Below are 23635 nucleotides of genomic sequence, written 5' to 3'. Positions count from 1 at the left end.
CGTCTCTGCAGTTCCCTACTTCCTGGGCCCCAGTCTGTCCTACCTATAGCTCCATCCCTGGCCCCGCATTCTCCCGCACCCAGTAATCCCCGGATTCCTCACACCCTCGCCACAGTTCACCCTCACTGAATGCCCCTACCCAGGCTGCCCACTAACCCGCATGGACTCACCACTCCCTGAGAGGCTTCCTCCCCCGCAGCGGGTCTCTTCCCATCAACTCTTACCATAAATTTCAGTGGCCGACGGGGAGTCCTCCTGGAAACTCTCCGACTCACAAGGACATTGTGGGACAGGTGAGATGGGCAGAAAGTCATATTAAGGAGCACTAAATGTCCCTGGCTTTGCTAATTCCATTCAGACGTCAGACACACATGGATTTCATACTAACTTTACAGGCTAACCTAGGAGAACTCCACAACACAGCCATTCTAAATCTCTCTGGATTTAAACTCAAGAGATATTTGAACTTCAACTTAATATGCTAGGACCACAACCCCTCAAGTCGAAAAATAAAATGACTACTCTGAAAACACAACTCTGGAGAAACTGAGGAACTTCCCAACTTCATCTGTTTAAAAACACCAGCTTGGGCAAAACTATCTTTAAACCTTGTTTTGTAGCTGATTATACCATTCCCATAGATGGGAAAGTAGTAACTTTTGGTTTAAAATTACTAGCTGCCCTGTGCAGAGGTAAACTTTTGGATTGCTTGATAAAAGGCCAAAGTGGTACAGTAAATGGTTTTAGGATGAATAAAATATTAAAGACTGCAACAAAGGAAAAATGACAGGCAATGAGAGAAATAAAAGGAGGCTGATATCATGAAGCTAAAATGTCCCAGGTAGATAAACAGCATTCAGTTCTCTCATGCATAGCTGTACATTTAAGAGAAAAAATTGGGGGTATGTTACAACATAAGATAAACAGATAAAGAGGAATCTGGCATGTGTTTAGTACTTACATAAACCACTTATTTTACTATAACAAACTTAGAAGGCCACATCAGGGACTTCCCTGGCAGTCCAGTGGTTAAGACTCCACCTTGCAATGCAGGGGGAGCGTGTTCGATCCCCGGTCAGGGAACTAAGATCCCACATGCTGTGCAGCGCAGCCAAAAAAAAAAGAAAGGCCACATCACAACAGCCTAATACACTGGGAGAAGTATAGTTTCTTTTCAGGAGAACAGTATTACCAGAGATAAACATCAAGAATTAATAATCTAATTATTAATTAATTAGAAAATCTGAGAATTAACAAATCATAGTCTAAAGAAGACAGAGGCATTTACTTGATTATTCAAAATTCATAATAATTTCCCCATGCATAGGAAAAAAAAAAGTGAACCAACTGTCAACAGGAGGAACATAGCTTGATTTGCTTTGAAACTCACAATTGCTTCCCTAAGATAGAGAATTTAAGTGGAATGAAAAGTGCTGTGGAGCTGGGAAATAATATTTTCCTCTCAGTGAAGGTTAAGATAGCCCTATCAGAAGGTGAGCTGAAACTCACTCTGAAATTTCCATACCCTACCCTGCCAGCAACGGAGAACAGCAGAGGCTATGATTTACAAGTAATTTCATGTATATTGTACAGGAACAGATATCTTCTGAGTCAATCCTTTCCAATCTCATCAGTTTCTTCCCTATAGTTTGAACCTGGCACCACTTTAAATAATGAGTCTTACAGGTTGGTTGTAACAGCTTGATTTCAGAAGCATAATTTCAAAAAACATTTCATAATAACTATGCCCAACTTAATTCTATTTCCAGTGATTAAAACTGATTTGTTCTGCAGAATCAAATAGAAAACAAGAAAATATTAAAAAAAAGTTTTTCATGCTGAAGAAATCATCTAATCCATCACTAAGAAATCTAACATGGTCTCTTCTTACGAGGATTAAAAGAAAAAAATAGAGAGAGAGAGAGAAACTAGCGCAGAGCCAGGCGTGTAGCAACATAATACATTAGATCCTTTTGTCTGTTTTCTCTGGCTACTCAAAAATTTAAAGCAAAAAATGTGGGAACGTTAACCAAGTCTTTTGGTTCAAGACACAAAATTTCTTTAAAAGTTTTTATTGGTCAAGGCCTACTAGAGTTAAGACATTAGAACAGCATACTGTCACCAGGTACTGGAAGTACTCCTGCTGTAAGCAATTGATTTGGGTTTATTTGTTCTCATTAAATCTACACACTTATCAAAATTCCCTCCATTCCCAACCAAAGGTCCTGTTTAATACAGCTGTCCCAGGCTGCAGAAGAACTGATTACTGATGTAATACAGTTACACAAAAAATGTACCCTTCCAGGGATGGCACAGATGACAGCAAGAGCTCTCCTCTAGATGGACTGATAATGATAGGATTTTCTCTCTAAAATATATCAGAGCTCTCAAAGATAAAAATACACACATCTTCACCACCCAGCCTCTCTGCCTATACAGGAAACCACCAAGTTGTGAGAACATTTGTCACATAATGCACACATCAGGCCTCACAGGTGTTCGACAGGAATCACTAATGCTTGTTCCACGTGATGTCTTCCGTTAACCTGAAGCCTTTGGTTTATTTTGTGCAGCAAACCATTCATCACTTTTATCTTTTGCCATTGCCTATAGAAACAGAATTGGAATATTTATTTATTCTCAATCCATAAAATAAAACACATAGTCTACTTCGTACCTCACTGCACTGCCCACAATCAAATTAACAATTAAAAGATGTTCAGGGACTTCTATGGCACAGTGGTTAAGAATCCGCCTGCTAACGCAGGGAACATGGGTTCGAGCCCTGGCCCGGGAAGATCCCACATGCCGCGGAGCAAATAAGCCCATGCGCTACAACTACTGAGCCTGCCCTCTAGAGCCTACGTGCCACAACTACTGAAGCCTATGTGCCTAGAGTCTGCTCTGCAACAGGAGAAGCCACCGCAATGAGAAGCCCACGCACCGCAACGAAGAGTAGCCCCTGCTCACTGCAACTAGAGAAAGCCCGGGCACAGCAACGAAGACCCAACGCAGTCAAAAAATAAATTAATTAATTAACTAAAAAAAGAAGAAAAAATGTTCATTCAATATAGAGTCTTGTGTTTACTTTGACAGAGGATGCTGATGGGTATCAAGCAATCGCTTGTTAGTTCTCATTTTGCAGAGTAAAGGGCAGAGCCTGCAGCCGGAAAGTGTAGCTGACGCTGCCTGGAGAGCAGGCCAAGCACACCCCGCTGTGGGCTCTTTGGAACAGAAAGTGCTGTCATTCTCAGAGTCTGGGTGGGCTCTCAAGAATCTTTAGTGCTCAGGAGACTCAGTCTAATGATGAGACCAAATGTGAAAAGCTATTTTGACATCTTAGCAATAAGCCTGGAATGATTTCCTTTTTCCACGCCTCCTCCCACACCATTCCGCTGATGTTGGTACTGTTTGGTTTGGAACCTCTTAATTAAAAAAGAAGCCTTGTTAATAACAATATGTTTTGGTTCCACCAGAGTCCTTTTACCCTATCATTCCATGAGGTTGAGGTCATAGAAAGGGGCTTGTGGGCAGGGAAGGCAGGGGAGCCCAGCTTAAAATTGAAGTCTCTTTTTAAAAAATTTTATTTATTTACTTATTTAGGCTGCTCTGGGTCTTCATTGCTGCGCAGGGGCTTTCTCTAGTTGTGGTGAGCGGGGGCTACTCTTCGTTGCGGTGCGCCGGCTTCTCATTGCGGAGCACGAGCTCTAAGCACACGGGCTTCAGTAGTTGTGGCACATGGGCTCAGCAGTTGTGGCGCACGGGCTCAGTAGCTGTGGCACATGGGCTCAGCAGTTGTGGCTTGTGGGCTGCAGAGTGCAGGCTCAGTAGTTGTAGTGCATGGGCTTAGTTGCTCCCCGGCACGTGGGATCTTCCCGGACCCAAGGCTCGAACGCGTGTCCCCTGCACTGGCAGGTGGATTCTTAACTACTGAGCCACCAGGGAAGCCCCTAAACCGTTTTTTAAATTATTGGATTGATGCTTTGAGAGCTAGTGCTAACAACAGGGATTGACTGGAAGGTGGGAGGAGGCTTTTGCAGTATTGCAGGTGAAAATGAGAGCTTTTTCAAAAGGGAAGTAGATAGACAAAGGATTTCAGAGGTAGAACTCACAGTTCTTGGTGACTAATTGCTAATAGAATGTAGGAGTGAGGAGAAACAGTATTCAAAAACGGCTCTGTTTGTAAATCTAAAACTATTCTAAAATAAAAAGCATGTTAAAAGAAAAACTGGCTCTGAGGATTCTAGCTTAAACGATTGTGATAACAAATATATAGTGCTATTCAGGGGCGGGAGCAGAGTATAGAAGAAAAAAAGAACTGGCTTTGAAACTTGAAAGACCTCAGTTTGAGCCCTTGCCTGCCACTTACTGAATGTATAATACTGGGTGACTTACTCTTTTGAGCCTCAGTTTCTTCATCTGAAAAGGGAATGCTATCCACCTTGTAGATTATGGTAAGAGTTGCAGAATATACATAAGGCACTTAAGAACATGTCAGTATAGGAGATGCTTAATAAATAGTAATTTTTATTTTTCTATTATACTAATGAAGACTGGATTTGAAGTAGGATAAATTAAGTTATAGGCATGTGGAGTTGAAATGTCCATGGTCTATCCAGGTAAAAAGTTTCTCTGGCTATAACACTAGTCTGACAAAAAAAGCATTAAGCATAAAAGAAAAAGTTGATAAACTGGACTTAGAGAAATGTCTGTTCTTCAAAAGCCTATATTAAGAAAATAGTCAAGCCATTGAATGGGGAAAGTACTTGCATTTGCAGATTATCTAACAAATGACTCGTATCCAGAACTCCAACACAACAACAAGAAAGAGAAAAACAGTCAAAAAATTTTAAAATGGGAATTTAAATGGGCCTTGAAATATAAGCAAATATTCAAATGAGAGAAGGGACATTCTAGGAGAATAAAATAATGTGAGCAAAGACACAGAGAGTGAAAATAAATTTATATTTAGAGGTTAGAGAATGGCTAAAATGTAAAATAGATCAGTGGTGTGTCTTCCAATTAGTTTGTCATGAAACTCAATGGATCAGATAAATTATTCTGTATTGATATAGTCCAATTATATTAAAGCTAAATAAAAAATACATAGGGCAGTAAAGAAACAAAAGAAAATACACAGGGCAAACCAACTGTATAAAACCATTTTTTAGGTGGTCAGGGAAATTTTAATAAGAACTGAATTTTAGGTGACATTAAGGATATACTGTTGGGAGTTCCCTGATGGTGCAGTGGTTAAGAATCCGCCTGCTTTGCTGGAGAGGGTGTGGAGAAAAGGGAACCCTCCTGCACTGTTGGTGGGAATATAAATTGATACAGCCACTATGGAGAACAGTATGGAGGTTTCTCAAAAAACTAAAAATGGAACTACTATACAACCCAGTAATCCCACTACTGGGCATATACCCTGAGAAAACCATAACTCAAAAAGAGTCATGTACCACAATGTTCATTGCAGCTCTATTTACAATAGTCAGGACATGGAAGCAAGCTAAGTGTCCATTAACAGATGAATGGATAAAGAAGATATGGCACATATATACAATGGAATATTACTCAGCCATAAAAAGAAATGAAATTGAGTTATCTGTAGTGAGGTGGATGGACCTACAGACTGTCATACAGAGTGAAGTAAGTCAGAAAGAGAAAAACAAATACTGTATGCTAACACATAAATATGGATTCTAAAAAAAAAGGGTTCTGAAGAACCTAGGGGCAGGACAGGAATAAAGATGCAGACATAGAGAATGGACTTGAGGACATGGGGAGGGGGAAGGGTAAGCTGGGACAAAGTGAGAGAGTGGCATGGCATATATACACTACCAAATGTAAAATAGATAGCTAGTGGGAAGCAGCCGCATAGCACAGGGAGATCAGCTCGGTGCTTTGTGTCCACCTAGAGGGGTGGGAGGGAGATGCGAGAGGGAGGAGATATGGGATATATGTAAAGCAATTATACTCCAATAAAGATGTTAAAAAAAAAAACAATCCCCCTGCCAATGCAGGGGACACGGGTTGGATCCCTGGTCCAGGAAGATCCCACATGCCGTGGAGCAATTAAACCCGTGCACCACAACTAATGAGCCCATGTGACTAGAGCCCGTGCTCCGCAGCAAGACAAGCCACAGCAATGAGAAGCCTGCACAGAGCCCACGAGCCACAACTACTGAGCCCGCACGCCTAGAACCCATGCTCCGCAACAAGAGAAGCCACTGTGATGAGAAGCCCACGCACCGCAATGAAGACCCAATGCAGTCAAATAAATAAATAAGAGGTTGATATAAGGAGGCAATATAACAGTGTTAGCTGTAAAAAAAAAAAAAAACAGGATATATTGTTGATTTTTAAGTGTGATTATATCAATATTGTATATAAGAAAATTCCTTAATTTTTGCTTTTTTTAAAAACTTATTTTTATTGGAGTATAGTTCCTTTACAATGTTGTAATTTTCACTTTTCAAATCATCTTAAAATGTGTAAAATACTTAAGTATTTAGGGTTGAAATGACATGATGTCTGAAATTTGCCTTAAAATTCTCCAACAAATATCCCCACTGCCAAAAAAACAAGTGGGGTGGAAAGGAATGATGAAAAATTATGGCAGAGTTGACTGGTGACAGTCACATAGGGATTTTACTCTTTTGTGTATATATGGAATTTTAAATCATGAAATATTAAAAATAAAATCTGTTACAGAAAGAAACGGACAAAAGACAACACACAAATGTTGGTGAGGACGCAGAGCAGCTGGAACTCTTCTATACATACATGGCCAATAGTGTAAAGCAGTTCAATCACTTTGGACAACTGTTTGGCAGTTTCTTAGAAAGTAAAAGCAATTCCCCTCCCAGGTATTTACCCAAGAGAAATGAAACACATGTCCACAAGAAGAGTTACGTGAGAATGTTCAGAGCAGTCTTCCTTAAAATAGATAAAAATCTGGCAAAAACTTCAATGTCCACCATTGGAAGAATGGATAAGCAAATTGTTATATTCATAAAATTGAATACCACTCAGCAAAGAAAAAAGAATTCTGGCATGTACTATATTTTGAGTAGTGGTTATACGAGTATATGTAAGTGTCAAAACTCATCAAAGTGGACACTAAAATTTCTGTACACTTAAATTCTATGTATATTTTACCGCAGTAACAACAATGAAAAATGCTCATTTAGAGCTTAGTGGGGAGTGGGAACTAGAAGTTAGGAAGTTGAGAATGGATGATGGCTGAAGCTCTGCGCAGAGATGACCACAGTAACAGGTAACTTCTACTCAGAGAAGAGAAAGAATGTATAATGAGAGAGTAAAAGACAGCCAAAGTGGGACCGTGGGCAAAATCATTTCAGGATCAGTCACAGACAAAGATGCCTGTGGCTGAGGGGAAGCTGTCAGAGAGATAGGAAGATGGCAGGATCCCCAACATCAAGGGAGAAGAGAGCTCAAAAGAGGAGGAAGTTGGGGATTTCCCTAGTGACGCAGTGGATAAGACTCCCGTGCTCCCAATGCAGGGGGCCCAGGTTCGATTCCTGGTCAGGGAACTAGATCCCACACGCATGCCACAACTAAGGAGCCCACGTACTGCAACTAAGCAGCCCACAGGCCACAACACAACTAAGGAGGCTGCGGGCCACAACTAAGGATACCGCCTGCTGCAACTAAGACCCGCACAACCAAATAAATAAGTAAATAAGTAAATAAATATTTTTAAAAAAAAAAGAGGAGGAAATTGGTCAGTGATATGAAAGAGCAAGAACAATCTAGCCAATTTGTCAACTAAGAGGTTGCCTGAGATTCTATTTTCCTTTATGGTAAAATTTGTAAATGCTATATTTTTTGTACATTTCCAGCTTTAATGAACAACAACTGAGTGTCCGTTATTATGTCAGCAGTTTGCCAAGCTCTATAAACAACACAACAATCCTATGAGGTGGATAATCTTATTTCCTCAAATTTTTGGATAAAAAACTACAGTTTAGAGACTTGAAGTAAATTTCTTAAGGTCAGTCACATAGATCCTAAGCAACAGAACCAGGACAGATTGATTCATTCCTTTCAGCAGCAGCAGCAGCAGAGTATTCACTGAGTTCCAGCTACATATGAGGTATGTGCTGGAAGCTGGGGTACAACACTGCGTGCCGCTAAAAGATCGTGTTTGATGAGGACAGAAAAACAGTCACTGGATTTGGCAAGAGGAGGTCACCGATGACGTCAATGCGAGCGTCTCACTGCGTGACAGGAGCCAATGTGGAACAGAGTGAAGTGTGAATGGGAGGTAAGAAGTAGAAACGGCGTGTAGGGAGATTTTTAAAACAAATCTGGAGAAGGGATATGGGGTCAATAAAAGATTTTTAGAAGATACTAGAGTTAGTTTGTATGCTTATGAGAACAATTTGCTAGGAAGGAAGAGAACGATGCTGTAGAGTGGAGAAGAGATGACCAAGGGGCTAAGGTAGTGAGAGGGGGTGGCGTCGGGGCACTTCCGATCACCGAGCAGAACAGTGATGTATTTAGCAGCAGTGGTTCTCCAAGGCAGCCCGAGGTGGAGGGAAGGCACACATACTGCACCCAGATAAGAGTCACATAGGTGGCAATGAAGTTGATACAAGCCTCTGGCTCAAAAAGTCACCTCAAAAGGACACGGTTCTGAAAGTAAGAACTGGCCCTGATGCTTGGGTCCTTCTTCATACACACTTAACAGCACCCCCTTGAGCTGAAGGTGAGATAAATTTAGAAAAGAGACTCACGTCATCCAATAATTTGCTTCCCTCTGGATCCATCTTAGAGAGTTCTCGAAATGCTTCATCCCCCACAAAGCAAATTTCATGTCCATCCTACACCAAAAGAGAGAAAAGAAATTTGGCAAAAAGACACCTCAGAAGAAAGCCCTGGTGCAGCCTGTCCTGTTCCTAGGTAATACTTACAGGGTCGGCCAAAATGATAACTTGCACTGTTGCTTTCCCTGGAGTGTCCAGACTCACCAGGGGAGTCAGAATCTTCTGGTTCTCCCTTTTCATCAAATCTTCTAAGTCTGACAACTTGAGGAAAACAAAAAAGCAAAGTGAGCAAGGGGTCCCACACCACTCTTGGGCTGTGGTCCTCGAAAGCCCCAGAGGAATCTCAGATCAACCAGAAGACTCTGGCACCTCTTGTTTGATTTTATATCTCAGCTGCTCTTGAGACAACTGCTGAACTTGATACCAAAGCCACAATCAACATGAACCTAGAGAAGGGAGGGTCAAGTTTCCTAGCTGTTTGAACTAGCTAGTCACAGAGTTTAAACAAAAGAGCTGGTACCAAACATTACCTCTTTCTGGGGGCAAGAAAAGGCAATTCGTCCAAAAGCTGTTGCATGAACAACTGCCCCTTGGATGCCCTGTAGCTCCAGCTTACACTGAAAAGACATGAGAAAGCGGGTTTATTTTTCGGAACAGGTTACGTGGTAAAAGAAAAAAATTCAAACAGGGCTAAAGGAATAAAGTAAATTCTCAGTCTCCCTCTTACTCTCACCCCAGAGGCAACCAGTCAGCAGGCATCCACAGGCATATATCCTTTTTTCTTTTTTACACAAATGGTATGCACTATTCTGTCCCTTGTTTTTCTCCAATTAATGTTACCATCTCAGCACATAGAGACTCGCCTCATTCTTTTTGATGGCTGCTTACTAATCCATTCTATGGATGAACCATAAATGGTTGAACTATTGCTTGAATCCACAGGGCATTTAGGTTATTTCTTATATTTTGCTATTACAAACAACGCCGCAGCAGATAACCTTGTACATACTTCTTTGTGCACGTGTAGGACAAGTACGTTTGTAAAATAAATTCCTAGGAGTAGACCTTCTGGCTCAAAGTAAAAGGACTAAATCATGCTCAAATGCTAAGTTATTAAGAGAAAAAAAAATAGATTATCATTACAGCATTAAATCTTGCCTACATCTCTTCTGACTCAGCAAATCCACTCCTGAAAGGACACATTCCCCCAATATAAACAAAGGTAATATCTGGGTGGTGAGCTTACCAGCAATTTTAATTTCCTTCTTTCTGTCCTAAATATTGAATTACTATGAAGAGACTATGAGAATAACCTTCATGTTAACTTCATTTATAAGCCAAACTCATAGTAACAATTATTTCTTTCCAAGATTGCTCACCTGGTTATCAGCATAGCCCAGCAAAGCCCTCTGCTTCTTTTCATCTTTTTCATAAATTTTCATTCCCAGTAGATTAGACCAGTAGTTCAAGGACTTCTGAAGATCAGACACTGCTAGAGTTACTTTTAATACAGGATCTGTAGGGTAACGAAACAGCAGGAATGAACAGGGCAGTGCAAAGGAATGGAACAGAAGGACCCAAACAGGCTCAAGTATATATAAGAATTTAGTTTATAAGAAAGGGATTTTAAGTCAGTGTGAAAGGGCAGATTATTCAATAAAGATAAATGGCATTAAGATAACTGGCTTCCGCAGAGCAACTAAGCCCATGCACCACAACTACTGAGCCTACGTGCCACAACTACTGAAGCCTGCATGCCTAAAGCCCGTGCTCCGCAACAAGAGAAGCCACCACAATGAGAAGCCCGCGCACCGCAATGAAGAGCAGCCCCTGCTCGCCGCAACTAGAGAAAGCCCACGCACAGCAACAAAGACCCAACGCAGCCAAAAATAAATACTTTTTTTTTAAAAAAAGATAACTGGCTTCTTATTTGGTGGGAAGAAGCTACACCTTTAAACTAAATGGCAAAATACATTCCTAATGAGTTAAAGGATTAAGTTTAAAGACTGAAACCATGAAAATACTAGAAATGGGTGATTATTTAAACAATTTTGGGGTGGAGAAAGACTTTTTTTTATAAATAAGATTTTTAAAATATTTATTTTACCTATCATTAATTTATTTTGGCTGCATTGGGTGTTTGCTGCTGTGTGCAGGCTTTCTCTAGCTGTGGTGAGCGGGGGCTACTCTTTGTTGCGGTGCACGGGCTTCTCACTGCGGTGGCTTCTCCTGTTGTGGAGCACGGGCTCTAGGTGTGAGGGCTTCAGTAGCTGTGGCGCACAGGCTCAGTAGCTGTGGCTCGCGGGCTCTGGAGCGCAGGCTCAGTAGTTGTGGCGCACGGGCTTAGTTGCTCCGCGGCATGTGGGATCTTCCCAGACCAGGACTCGAACCTGTGTCCCCTGCATTGGCAGGTGGATTCTTAACCACTGTGCCACCAGGGAAGCCCAGAAAGATCTTTTTTAATCTGATACTAAAGATAGAAAAACCATGAAGAAAAAAATGTGCTAGGTTAATTACATGAAATGGAAAACCCCTAGACAACAATCAAAAAAAGAATTACTATCAAAATTAAAGAATAAAACAAAGTAGGAAACATTTTTAACAACATATGTATTTTATATGTTTAAAATATTTAAATATTAAAATATGTTAAAATATTTAAATCACCTTTAAACATCATAGGAAAAAGATGCACGTCCTGGAAAAATAAGCAAAAGGCACGAAGCAGTAATCCACAAAAGGAGGAACTGGAACAGTCAATGAAAATATGAATGCATGTTTGACCTCACAAAGAAATTAGAATTCAAATAAGGGGCTTCCCTGGTGGCGCAGTGGTTGAGAATCCGGCTGCCAATGCAGGGAAAATGGGTTCAAGCCCTGGTCTGGGAAGACCCCACATGCCGCGGAGCAAGTAGGCCTGTGAGCCACAACTACTGAGCCTGCGCGTCTAGAGCCTGTGCTCTGCAGCAAGAGAGGCCACGACAGTGAGAGGCCCGTGCACCGCGATGAAGAGTGGCCCCCACTCGCCACAACTAGAGAAAGCTCTCACACAGAAACGAAGACCCAACACACCAAAAATAAATAAATAAATAGAATTCAAATAAAACATTTTGTTATCTAATTAGCAAATAATTTTAAAAGTTCACAGTGTTAACTGTTATAGTACAGGGGGAAAAACCCACAATCATGTAATAATGGCAGAGTGTAAATTAGTACGTTTCTGAGCAACAATTTGACAAAATGTATCTAAAAACCCTCCACTGCTTTTGAAAGAGCAATCCCATTTTCAGCAATTAAAGAAGTGACTGCGGATGTATGAAGGCCTTTTGTCACAAAGACATTCATCACAGTGTTGCTCATAACAACGAAACACCAGAGACAACATGAATATCTAACAACAGACAACTGGTTCTCTTCCTACAATGTCACACAATGGAATCCCATATATATTTAATTATATATTTATTTCTTTTGATAAAAGATTGGAAAGATATACTCTAAAATGTTAACAGGGACTACCCTGGTGGTGCAGTGGATAAGACTCTATGTTCCCAATGCAGGGGGCCTGGGTTCGATCCCTGGTCAGGGAACTAGATCCCACATGCATGCTGCAACTAAGACCCAGTGCAACCAAATAAATAAAATAAGTAAAATGTTAACGGTGGTTATGTTTTTTTCTTCCTTATTTTTGCATATCTGTGTGTCTAGGGGAAAAAAATCTATTTTTTGTAAAAAGAATAAAAGTTATATTAAAACACTTATCATTCCGCTCCGCGGCATGTGGGATCCTCCCAGACCGGGGCACGAACCCGTGTCCCCTGCATCGGCAGGCGGACTCTCAACCACTGCGCCACCAGGGAAGCCCTATTGGAAACTTTTATATTGTAAAGTGACTTTTTAAATTTCCATATTAATTCATTTAAAAATAATAAGAATATTACATTTTTTGTGTGAAAAATAACTTGTGTTTTCCAAAACAAGCAATGACAAGAACAGCATCATTTTAACGTTTTTGTGAATCTCTTTAAGGTCTGGATTAGTAGAAGATAGCTGGATTCTTACATCTGCTTCTGTATCCTGTCTGTTGCAATATATTGTTTAGTTGAAGCATAAGAAGAAACTCCAGCTTCTGAGACATAAGTTGTTTGAGGAGTATCTTAAAAGTCTTTTTGGATAGTCTTTTTAGATATTATACTAAAATTTTTCTTTAAGGAGTTTGTAAAGTGACTTTTTGAAGAGCTGTTCCAAGTCTGTATCTGACTAGGATAAATTCAGTGCATTTTCCTTCAGTTTTCACTGCCTTAGTCCCGTTTTCTAGACAAGCAATACCATGGCTAAAGCAAGGTGTTTCTCACAGGTGCCTCTACCTGGTAGACTGTTTTAGTTTTCCCCATTCACTGAGACATCAACAAATTCCAGGTGATTCTGACCCTGAAGGGAGGTAGGGGCAGGAACAGTCATAGTGGGTGAAACTACACAGGAGTGATTCATTCAAAGAAGTACGGACACCAGGCTAGACTTATAGATTTGACTATATCACCAACCAGAAATTAATGCCCCAAAGGTATTATCATTCCAAAGAACAAAAACATCTTATGATGAATCTAGCGACTGTCATACAGAGTGAAGTAAGTCAGAAAGAGAAAAACAAATATCGTTTATTAATGCATATATGTGGAACCTAGAAAAATGGTACCGGTTTGCAGGGCAGAAATTGAGACACAGATGTAGAGAACAAACGTATGGACTCCAGGGGGGGAAAGTGGCGGAAGGTGGTGGTGGTGTCATGAATTGGGAGATTGGGATTGACATATATACACTAATATGTATAAAATGGATAACTAAAAAGAACCTGCTGTATAAAAAATAAATAAAATTCAAAAAACAAATAGTGACCAGTGCTTCCCTGGTGGCGCAGTGGTTGAGAGTCTGCCTGCCGATGCAAGGGACATGGGTTCGTGCCCCGGTCCGGGAGGATCCCACGTGCCGCAGAGCGGCTGGGCCCGTGAGCCACGGCCGCTGGGCCTGCGCGCCCGGAGCCTGTGTTCTGCAACAGGAGAGGCCGCAGCGGTGAGAGGCCCGCGTACTGAAAAAAAAAAAAAGAAAAAAATAGTAACCAAAAAAGAAAATTCTATGGGGCTTCCCTGGTGGCGCAGTGGTTGAGAGTCTGCCTGCCGATGCAAGGGACATGGGTTCGTGCCCCGGTCCGGGAGGATCCCACGTGCCGCGGAGCGGCTGGGCCCGTGAGCCACGGCCGCTGGGCCTGCGCGCCCGGAGCCTGTGTTCTGCAACAGGAGAGGCCGCAGCAGTGAGAGGCCCGCGTACTGAAAAAAAAAAAAAGAAAAAAATAGTAACCAAAAAAGAAAATTCTATGGGGCTTCCCTGGTGGCGCAGTGGTTGAGAGTCTGCCTGCCGATGCAGGGGACACGGGTTCGTGCCCCGGTCCAGGAAGATCCCACATGCTGCGGGAGCAGGTGGGCCCATGAGCCATGGCCGCTGAGCCTGCGCATCCGGACCCTGTGCTCCGCAACGGGAGAGGCCACAACAGTGAGAGGACTGTGTACCGCAAAAAAAAAAAAAAGATTCTATGGAAAACTTTTCAAGTTACTTGGAGGTACTCAAGATGATGTCATTAGAAAATATTTGAATTTTAATGTCAATACCCTAAATTGATATCTTTGGAATATAAAAACCAAATCTAGAAAGCAAAGAAAAAAAAAAAACCTTATGATTGTGAGGCCCTGTACTATTTTATGTACTGAAACATCATTAAGACTAGGGAAAAAATGTATAATGGAATGAGTGGCAGGAGTTAAGTTTCAAAGTTAGTATATAAAACACCTATCACCTATCAATAAAAATACTCATAGGAATCCCTTACATTACCAGTGAAGTTCAGAAATACCATCTCTCAGTACGTCCCACAGTACCAGCCTAACCTCCCACACTGGAACATCGCTCTTTCTTTTGCTGAGCTCCAGATGAAAAGCAAGTAGCAGTAGGGACTTCCCTACTGCCTTCCAATGCAGGGGATGAGGGTTCGATCCCTGGTCAAGGAACTAAGATCCCACTTGCTGCGGGGCAACTACAAAGCCCGCCGCGCCCTACAGCCCATGCGCCACAACTAGAGAGAAGCCTGCCTGCCACAACTAAGACCCAACGCAGCCAAATAAATAATAAATAAATAAATATTAAAAAAAAAAAAAGAAAGAAAAGCAAGTAGCAATAAACACAACTGTCAGGCTCAGTATGAGGGGCCTTGGGGACTTGAGGCAGACCAGCGGGGAAAGAGAATGTCTTCACCTCAGGTGCACTTAGGGGCCTGTGTTCACTGATTGAATGACAGGCAGAAGTGCCCTTGCTATTCACCAGTATTTTTTTTTTCCCTTTTCTTGCTTTTGTTTTTCTCTTGGCAGAGCAGGTAGCAGAATTTGCAGGAATTAAATACATGTGTGACGAGGATGCCTCGTACGTGAAACGTCATGCAGTTTCTCTCCCACTCACTGCGGCAGTCAGGGCGGTGGGCTCCTCATTTCATTCACCCACACTGACCAAGAGCCAGCACTGTAGTCTGGGAAACTGACCTTAGCTGCAGGATACGACTAACCGGTCTAAGGATAATCCTATTTCTCTTGCCTGCCAGCGATTGGTTCAGGAGCAGCCATGGGAATCAATTCTGACCAGGAAGTTGCTGGAAGATTCTAGGAAAGTTTTGCTATGCCCTTAAAAAAGAGCCACAGGAAGTCAGTTTCTCTTCCTCCTACCAGATGAGAATGTGGAGGCAGGTAGCCCCAACTGCTACTGGCAGCCACCCTACAACCCTGAGGGGGAGAAGCAGACCCTTGAGGACAAGAGGATGCAGAGAGAGAAGATTTGGGTTCTTGATGCCATTGCTGAGCTGCTGAATCAACTAACCCTGAAGTCTTTCCTACCCAGAGAATGCCTGCTCTGTGAACTAAAACATTTTCTTACCGTTCAAGCTACAGTTGGGTACCTAATATCTGCAGCTGAAAGTATCCTAAACAGATACATTACCAGTAAAATAGATAGAACCAGTCCAGAACCCCTACAGTGATGCACTCAAATTCTGATATGAGAATATAATTTCTTAGAGGACAAATAACAACACTGGCTTGGGAAAGATGTGTCATGTCAATATAGAAAGACTCCACAGGAGACAGAAGTTGAGCTCCCTCTCTCCTTCCATCAGAAGCCTTTAGACAGGGCTTTTGTCAGTGTGGGGATAATTACCTGACTGAGGTGGACTGCGGTTCTGCAAATAGAACTTATATCCTCCTGGAGCTTTGGTTTCAAAAACACCTTCTGCCACTTCACTGAGTGGCCACTCCAGCTTCCTGGCGTTGCTGACAGCCTGGCTAGAAGCGAGCGTGATACCCTATGGCAAACAACAGTATCACCCAAGTGCGTAATCACAACAGATATTTTATAGAAGATGATGAAGCAAAACACCACTGCCTTTACATCAAATCACCTAAGATTTAATTGGCATTCAAAATTTTCTGCTAGTAATTTTGAAGTAGGTTTTGGACATTTTTCTCCCACAAAGATTCCAAACTTTGTGAATTGTAGGACAGAAACACAAATGCCAGAGAAAGTTGATTCATTTAATACCAAAGATAATCTCTCCTCACTTTCGAAATCTGGTCAGAGAAATCTTGAACTTACCCTTGGCTCGCCAGCTACTTATTTAAAATGTTCTCTTTTTAATTTTGCTTTTTAAACCAAAATACATAAACCAACTATCGAGACATTCTTTATTTAAATTAATCAAAATGCCTAAGAATGCGCACTATGCCTTCCGATGTGCCCGGCCTCGTTTCTAGCCTGGACTGCAGATCAGCCTCTCTCTGCCTCCAGTCTTGTCAATCCATCACCCACTCTGCAGCTGAAGTAAACTTCCTGAAACCCACCCTACAGTCTATCTCAGGATGGCAACCCCATGCTCTTGTTCCTCTGCTTAAAACCCTTGATGGCTCTTCATTCCACTCAGGGATGGCTTACGATGGCCTGAAAGGGCCAAGACAATCTGACCCATGTCATTTCTGAGCCCCTCTCCTCCCCCTCTCCCCTGGCTCTATTCCAGCCATGCTGGCCTCCTCATGTTTTCTAAAACGTGCCAGGCGCTGTCTGAGGGCTTTTGCACTGGCTGTTTCCTAGCTGAAATGCTCTTCCCTGAGATATCCACACGGCTAACTCCCTTATCTCCGAGACTTTGCTCAGATGTCACCTCCTCACAGAAACCTGCTCTCAACGCCCCACTTAAAATTAAAACTGGGGGCTTCCCTGGTGGCGCAGTGGTTGAGAGTCCGCCTGCTGATGCAGGGGACACGGGTTCGTGCCCCGGTCTGGGAAGATCCCACATGCCGCGGAGCGGCTAGGCCCGTGAGCCATGGCCGTTGAGCCTGCGAGTCCGGAGCCTGTGCTCCACAATGGGAGAGGCCACAACAGTGAGAGGCCCGCGTACTGCAAAAAATAAATAAATAAATAAAACTGGTCATTTGCCCCATACTCCCAACCCCCCTTATCCTGTTCTGTTCTTACCCCATTACAATAATCACCTTTAAAATATTCAATAACATATATTACATTATATTGTATTATTTATTTATTCATTCATTGAAATTTATTTTTTAATTTTATTTTATTTTTTGCTGTATGCGGGCCTCTCACTGTTGTGGCCTCTCCCGTTGCGGAGCATAGGCTCCAGACGCGCAGGTTCAGCGGCCGTGGCTCACGGGCCCAGCCACTCCATGGCATGTGGGATCCTCCCGGACCGGGGCACGAACTCGTGTCCCCTGCAACGGCAGGCGGACTCCCAACCACTGCACCACCAGGGAAGCCTCACTGAAATTTATTATTTGTTGTCTGTCAGGCCCTGGGCCCCCTCCCCTACCAGGCACAGATTTCTGTCTGTTTTGTTCACCACTTATCCGAAGTTCGTGGAACAGTGCCTGGCACATAGCAGGCACTCAATAATAAATAATTTAATACACAGGTCATTTCACATATTTGTTAACATATGCATAAACTGAACTCCTAGAAGTGAAACTGCAAGGTCAAAGGGTAAAGGCACTAATTATTTTGATACTGCCAAACTTGAGGCTGTACCACTTCATACTCTTATTAGTAATGCATGAGTGTGGCAGTTTTCCCACACCCTTCCTCACAGTGTGTTATCACACCTTTTGATTTTTGCCAATCTGATAGATGACAAATGGCAGCTCGGAAGTTGAACATCTTTTTCAATGTTTAAGAGACTTCCTCTTCTTCTCACTATACAGGGGTTCTTTATACATATGGGAGTTCTATTTAACCTGTTTTTCTTTGTGTTCCATGAACTGAGGAGCAGCACAGAAGGCACCTTTCATCAAGGCTCTCTTACTACCAAAGTCTCCTGGGAAGACCCACAGTGGAGCCACCAAGCTGTTCTCCACCTACATGGCTTCTAGTACCTGCAGGCCCACTGATCAACATTTGACCTGAGCCGATTAAACGTTTATGGCACCAAGATGGTTTTGCTCTTTTTTTTCCTCCCTGATTTAAATTTGGAGAGTAAAGAAAAGAAAGATAAGGAGAAACACAGAGACCCTCATATACACTCAATCACCAAATCCTATGAACTCTACCTCTGACATCTCTCAAATCCATCCTCTCCCTCCCTCCCCCACTACTGCCGCGTTTGTTAGTTACGGAACTGCAGGTTGCTGTGTATCCTGTGTGCTGGTGGCCTCACTTCCAGTCCTGCTCCCTGCCAACCCAACCTCCCTGCTCTAGCCACGGATTCTTGTACAGGGCAAATACTGCGTCATTCCCCTGCTTAAAAGTGGCTCCACTCTGCTTTCAGAATAAAGTCTGAATGTCCTGATATGATGTGGCCCCTGCTCACTCCTCCAGCCTCAACTCTACCCACTCCCTTCTTCACACACTAAGCTCCAGCCAGAGTGAGTCACTCACAGTTCTCTTAGCGCCGTGCTCCCTCTCACCTCCAGGCCTGTGCACATGCTGAGGACAGCCATCTCACCCTCCCACCCTGCCCCCCTCACCCTGCTCAGACGTCACTTCTGGGAAGCCGTTCCTGAACTCTCATCTGTCTGAGCACAGGCTGGAAATTCCTCCTGTGTGTTCCCACATTCCCCTGTTCTTATCCCTATCTTAGAACTTATCACACGGTATCCTTGTTGTCTCTTTACCTGTTTCCCCCATCAGACAGGAAACTGCTTAGGCCAGGGAACATGCTCTAAATGGTATCCCCAGGACCTAACAAGGTACATGGCATAGAGCAAGTCACAATAAATATCTGTTAAATGAATAAATTAGTGAGAGGCATGGAGAGTGAGAAAGAGAAGTGTATTAATATGTTATATCTCAGCAGTCCTTTCCATTTACAAAACACTTTATATATATATATATATATATATATATATATATATGGTCCTACAAACTTCCATCTAGGTACCGTTATTTTAACATGAGTTAACAAGAATACTGAGATCAAATGAGCAAAATAACATCTAGCATGAGGTAGAGTTGCTCAGTAGATTCTGGGTAAGAATCAGTTACTCCTCTCTTGCTATGTATTTGGGCCCAGTGGCATTCCCTCTCGCACACAGTAACTGCTCAGCAAATGACAGGTGCACGGTCACTTGAATTCTTGAATGCATTAACGAATGCAGTGCATGCAATGACACCTTCTCTCTATCCTTAAAACCTTCTCAGATTTTTCTCTGACTAGGATTGACTGCAATCGCTCACCCCAATCACAACTGTCCACTAGAGAGAAAATATCTCCCTGGATGGTGATGAGGATCTGACGAACCACTGACTCTGGCCCTTCCACCTCCCGAGATTCAGTCATTCCCCCAGGGGAGTCTTGTCTCCTTCAAACCTGTCTCTAAGTCTTGAGCTTGATTCCTAAGTGGTGGGAGAACACATTTCATCCTGAGCCAGCTAGGAGACAGGGGCCCAAGCAGGTTTCTTGGTTTTGTTCTTTTTTAAATAGAAAATATCAAAAAACTAATCACCAAACTGCACCCCAAAGCCATCAATCAGTAGTCATTGTTATCTACAGCCGTATCAGTGACCTCTCTAAAAGGTACAGCCAAAAATCTGCTAGAACAAAATGATATTTACCATGAAGTCATTGCCAAGCTTGTAGTTGCCAATGCCGTAATTGTAAGTCAGTTCTGCAACAAAATGATCATCCTCAGGTCCAAATCCCACCATTGTTTTACTCCATTTTCCATCATAAGGCCTAGAAAAATGAAAAAAAAAAATGAACCCAGTGGCCACAGACAAAATCTGCATCAGGCTGCCCCCAAATAACTATTGGGACAAAGAGGTGAGCAGTCCCTTCTGGTCCTCCAAGTACCCATAAGGATGAGATGACCTCAGCCAGTGCTAAGAGCGGCAGTGCACAGCACTCATGGGCCCCATCACCAAAGGCTCAAAAGACCATTTGTCTGGCACTTACTTGAGGGAAAGATTCATTTACGTTTTCTTTAAAGTAGGGAGCTGAATCCTATAGGGACAGCCGTCCCACCTGACCTTAACTCATTTTTTGCCTACTTGTCAAGCAAGTAATTCCCATCAGGCCTTGGAATTTCTCAGCTTGCCATGGTTACTAAGCTTAAGAGATACTCCATAAGACACTGCTTCATCCACAGCATATACTCATTTGTGACCCTGAAGCTGCCTCCCTAATTTATTGCCTCCTTAATTTATTCTACTGCCTTCTACTCGCTTTGAGAAACTGCTTTCTGTTCTTCAGGGGTATTCAGAGACTAAAGAAGATGTTAAGAAACAAGGGGTCATACCCATTACAGGCAGCTCTGCAGCCTTCCTCAAATTCCTCATGCCGAAGAATCTGGTAAGGGAATGAGAATTAATGGCAAAGTTGTCCTAGTAGTACACACAGCATATTTAGCACAAACTAAAATGTGAAAACACAGACATTATTATTTGTAAGCTTTCTGTGTAAAACAGACAAAAGATAACGAGCTGTATATCTTTCCCAGGTTGGAAGTAGTAGAGGTAAGAAAGATCGGCTTGATACCAAGGGTCAGGCAACCAAACAAAGTTGTAAAATCTATTATATTTAGATTGGGAAGCAGTACTGTGTAGTGAAAAAAGTGTGGCCTTCACTTAGTAGCTGTGTAACTCTGAGAACAACATTATTAGGATCTGAGTCTCCTAATATGTTGTGAAAATAGATAATTTATTAAAGCATTTGACACAGAACCTACTACACAGTAGGCTCTCAATGTGTCAGTTTCTGTTTTCCTTTTTGAGTCCCACAGCTACTGCTCCAGTTCAAGCTCCCATCACATCTCTCACAGACTATTTATTAGAAATCATCTTATTGATCTCTTTCCTTAATACCACCATAAAATTAAGTCCCTAAAGCACAGCTCTGATCACACCACTGCCCTGCTCTAAGATGTAAGAGAGCTCCCCACTTTTTATGACATCAAATCCAAATTCCTTAGCATATTATTCAAGATACTATCAGGGACTTCCCTGGCAGTCCAGTGGTTAGGACCCCACGCTCTCACTGCCAGGGCTGGGGTTCGATCTCTGGTCAGGGAACTAAGATCCCATAAGCCGTGTGGAGCAGCCAACAACAGCAACAAAAAACCCCAAAAAACTAAAGGCACATAAAACTAGTGGTGCTTCCCAAACATATCTTAACTTTGCATTGGCTGTTCAGTTTTTCTAGTATACTCCTCCCTCTAATCTAGGTCTATGGATATCCCACCTATCTTTAGAGGTCACCTCAAGTACAAGGTCTCCATGAATTATTTCCTGTGGACCAGGTTAGAGTTAAAGCTCTCCTACTGTTGTACTTTTATAATAATGGTAGCTAACACTTACATAATACATACCATGTGTCAAATACTACACATATAATAATGTGTTTAATCTTTACAACCACCCTTTTATCAATGAGGAAACACATTAAGAGAGAGCTCTGTGGTTTTCTATCATCAAATTTCAAGTACCGTTACCATCAGCAATGTACAATTCCCACCCCCATTCCAAGCCAGGAGCTTTAATTGAGGACAGATACCAGGGTTATTTTCATCTTTGTCACCAAAGCCCAACACAGAACCATGAAGCGGGTGATGTTTTTTAAATGACTGATGAATTCAGGTAACTCCCTTTGCACTCCATGTCTCCTGCGGTGTCTCTACATTAAATCACACTCTTGCACACTGTAAACAAAGAATGTCGCCTGCAACTCCATTTCTACAAGGACCAGGGCATCAGCTACTGCAGTGGCCCACCAACAGTGCACCTTGAAGGGAATTCAGGATGGAGAAAAACAAGAAGCATTCCATGCTTTGGATGCTGGCCCTAGATATTTAAGATGCATATCTAAGGAATAATTTCAATGAATCCAGAACCCATCTTCTGGGACTACCCTGGTGGTGCAGTCGTTAAGAATCCGCCTGCCGATGCAGGGGACCACTTCCTGGACCGGGAAGATCCCACGTGCCGTGAAGCAATTTACCCATGCGCCACAACTACTGAGCCTGCACCCTAGAACCCCCAAGCCACAACTACTGAAGCCCACGCGCCTAGAGCCCATGCTCCGCAACAAGACAAGCCACCGCAATGAGAAGCCCGCGCACCGCAGTGAAGAGCAGCCCCCACTCGCCGCAACTAGAGAAAGCCCGTGCTTAGCAACGAAGACCCAATGCAGCCAAAAATAAATAAATAAATTTATTTTTTAAAATCCCAAGTTAAAAAAAAAGAAAGAAGCATTAACTTGAGATGTCTGTTTTTGTGATTAGCAGTAATCTTTTGATGTTCAACTACGTGGTTTTGGGTTTTATTCCCCCCCCAGAAAAAAACTCATATATATTCTAGCTCCGCCCTTGCCTCTTCGGGGCAGTTCCTCAGAGCTATCTGAGAGGCTGTCTTCCAGGCTATAGTCCTCAGTAAGGTTCCCAAAAAGAACTTAACTCGAAAATTTTAGGTTGTGCATTTTTGTTTCAGTTGACAACATCTAAAGTCCCTGGTTATCAGGAAGCTCCCCAATAGCTTCCACCAGCTCTTGCCACCCAGGTGATCTCTGCAGAATCACAGCTGCTCAGAGCTGGAGAGAGGCGACTTCCAGGTGTTGGGAGACGAGGATGGGTTCTCACTTCACACTTAGATCTGGACTATGGAGAGAAGAATTGGAGCACTCACCCAGAGACTCAATATCCAAGAGACCATTCAAACCAGCAACAAGAGAAGCAGAACTCTGACTAATGCTGATATCTAAACCGAAAGGCTCCAAACCAGAAGAGAGTCATTGTTCACCGGAGGAGTATTATATATAACTTTTTATTTACTACCTTTCCCACTAGACTAGAAGCTTCGCAAGGGCAGGAATAAACATTCGTGAATAAACTTAAATGAAAGGACATGTGTGGGCACACAATCGGCCACTAGTAAGTGTGACCCCCTTTCAAAGTCCATCTAACCCAAGCCGCGACTCACGACTCTTCCTGAAGTTGAAAACCACAGAGCTAATGGGAAGTCTAGGGGCTAAGGTCGGACACCCGGGTTCCCGCTGAAATCCACATCACACCCTTTTCTCCCCTCCCTCGGCCATGTGGGGCTCAGCCTCCCGCTACCCCCTCGCGCGCCAACCCCTCTCCGCCCCGTCTCCACCTTCATTCCCAGAACATCACGATAGAAACACGCCGTCTGGAAGCGGTTTCCCACTTTGAACACGAAGTGCAGAGACCGACGAGTCGCCATGACCAGCCGTTACTCGTACAGCGCCGCACCGCCCACAGAGGACGCCGGCGCGGTAGTGACGTCACTGATCG

The 23635-nt window shown here is 42.8% G+C and overlaps 1 protein-coding gene across 1 annotated transcript; it reads right to left on the bottom strand.

Annotated features, from left to right (window-relative positions):
- Nucleotides 1–1824: 1824 nt before the first annotated feature.
- GLOD4 (glyoxalase domain containing 4) lies at nucleotides 1825–23587 on the bottom strand. Its single transcript, XM_024736470.1, has 9 exons — nucleotides 23475–23587; nucleotides 20627–20676; nucleotides 19944–20064; nucleotides 16044–16188; nucleotides 10172–10308; nucleotides 9323–9409; nucleotides 8940–9053; nucleotides 8763–8849; nucleotides 1825–2607 (listed from the first exon to the last, which is right to left on the bottom strand). The coding sequence occupies exons 1-9, from the start codon at nucleotides 23562–23564 to the stop codon at nucleotides 2542–2544; spliced, it is 897 nt and encodes a 298-aa protein (XP_024592238.1). The 5' UTR covers nucleotides 23565–23587; the 3' UTR covers nucleotides 1825–2541.
- Between the last annotated feature and the right edge of the window lie 48 nt (nucleotides 23588–23635).

The sequence above is a fragment of the Neophocaena asiaeorientalis genome, unplaced genomic scaffold (assembly GCF_003031525.2).
Source record: "Neophocaena asiaeorientalis asiaeorientalis breed wild unplaced genomic scaffold, Neophocaena_asiaeorientalis_V1.1 scaffold129, whole genome shotgun sequence".
In the NCBI taxonomy this organism is placed as follows: Eukaryota; Metazoa; Chordata; class Mammalia; order Artiodactyla; family Phocoenidae; genus Neophocaena; species Neophocaena asiaeorientalis.
This window is presented reverse-complemented; position numbering and strand designations above follow the sequence as displayed.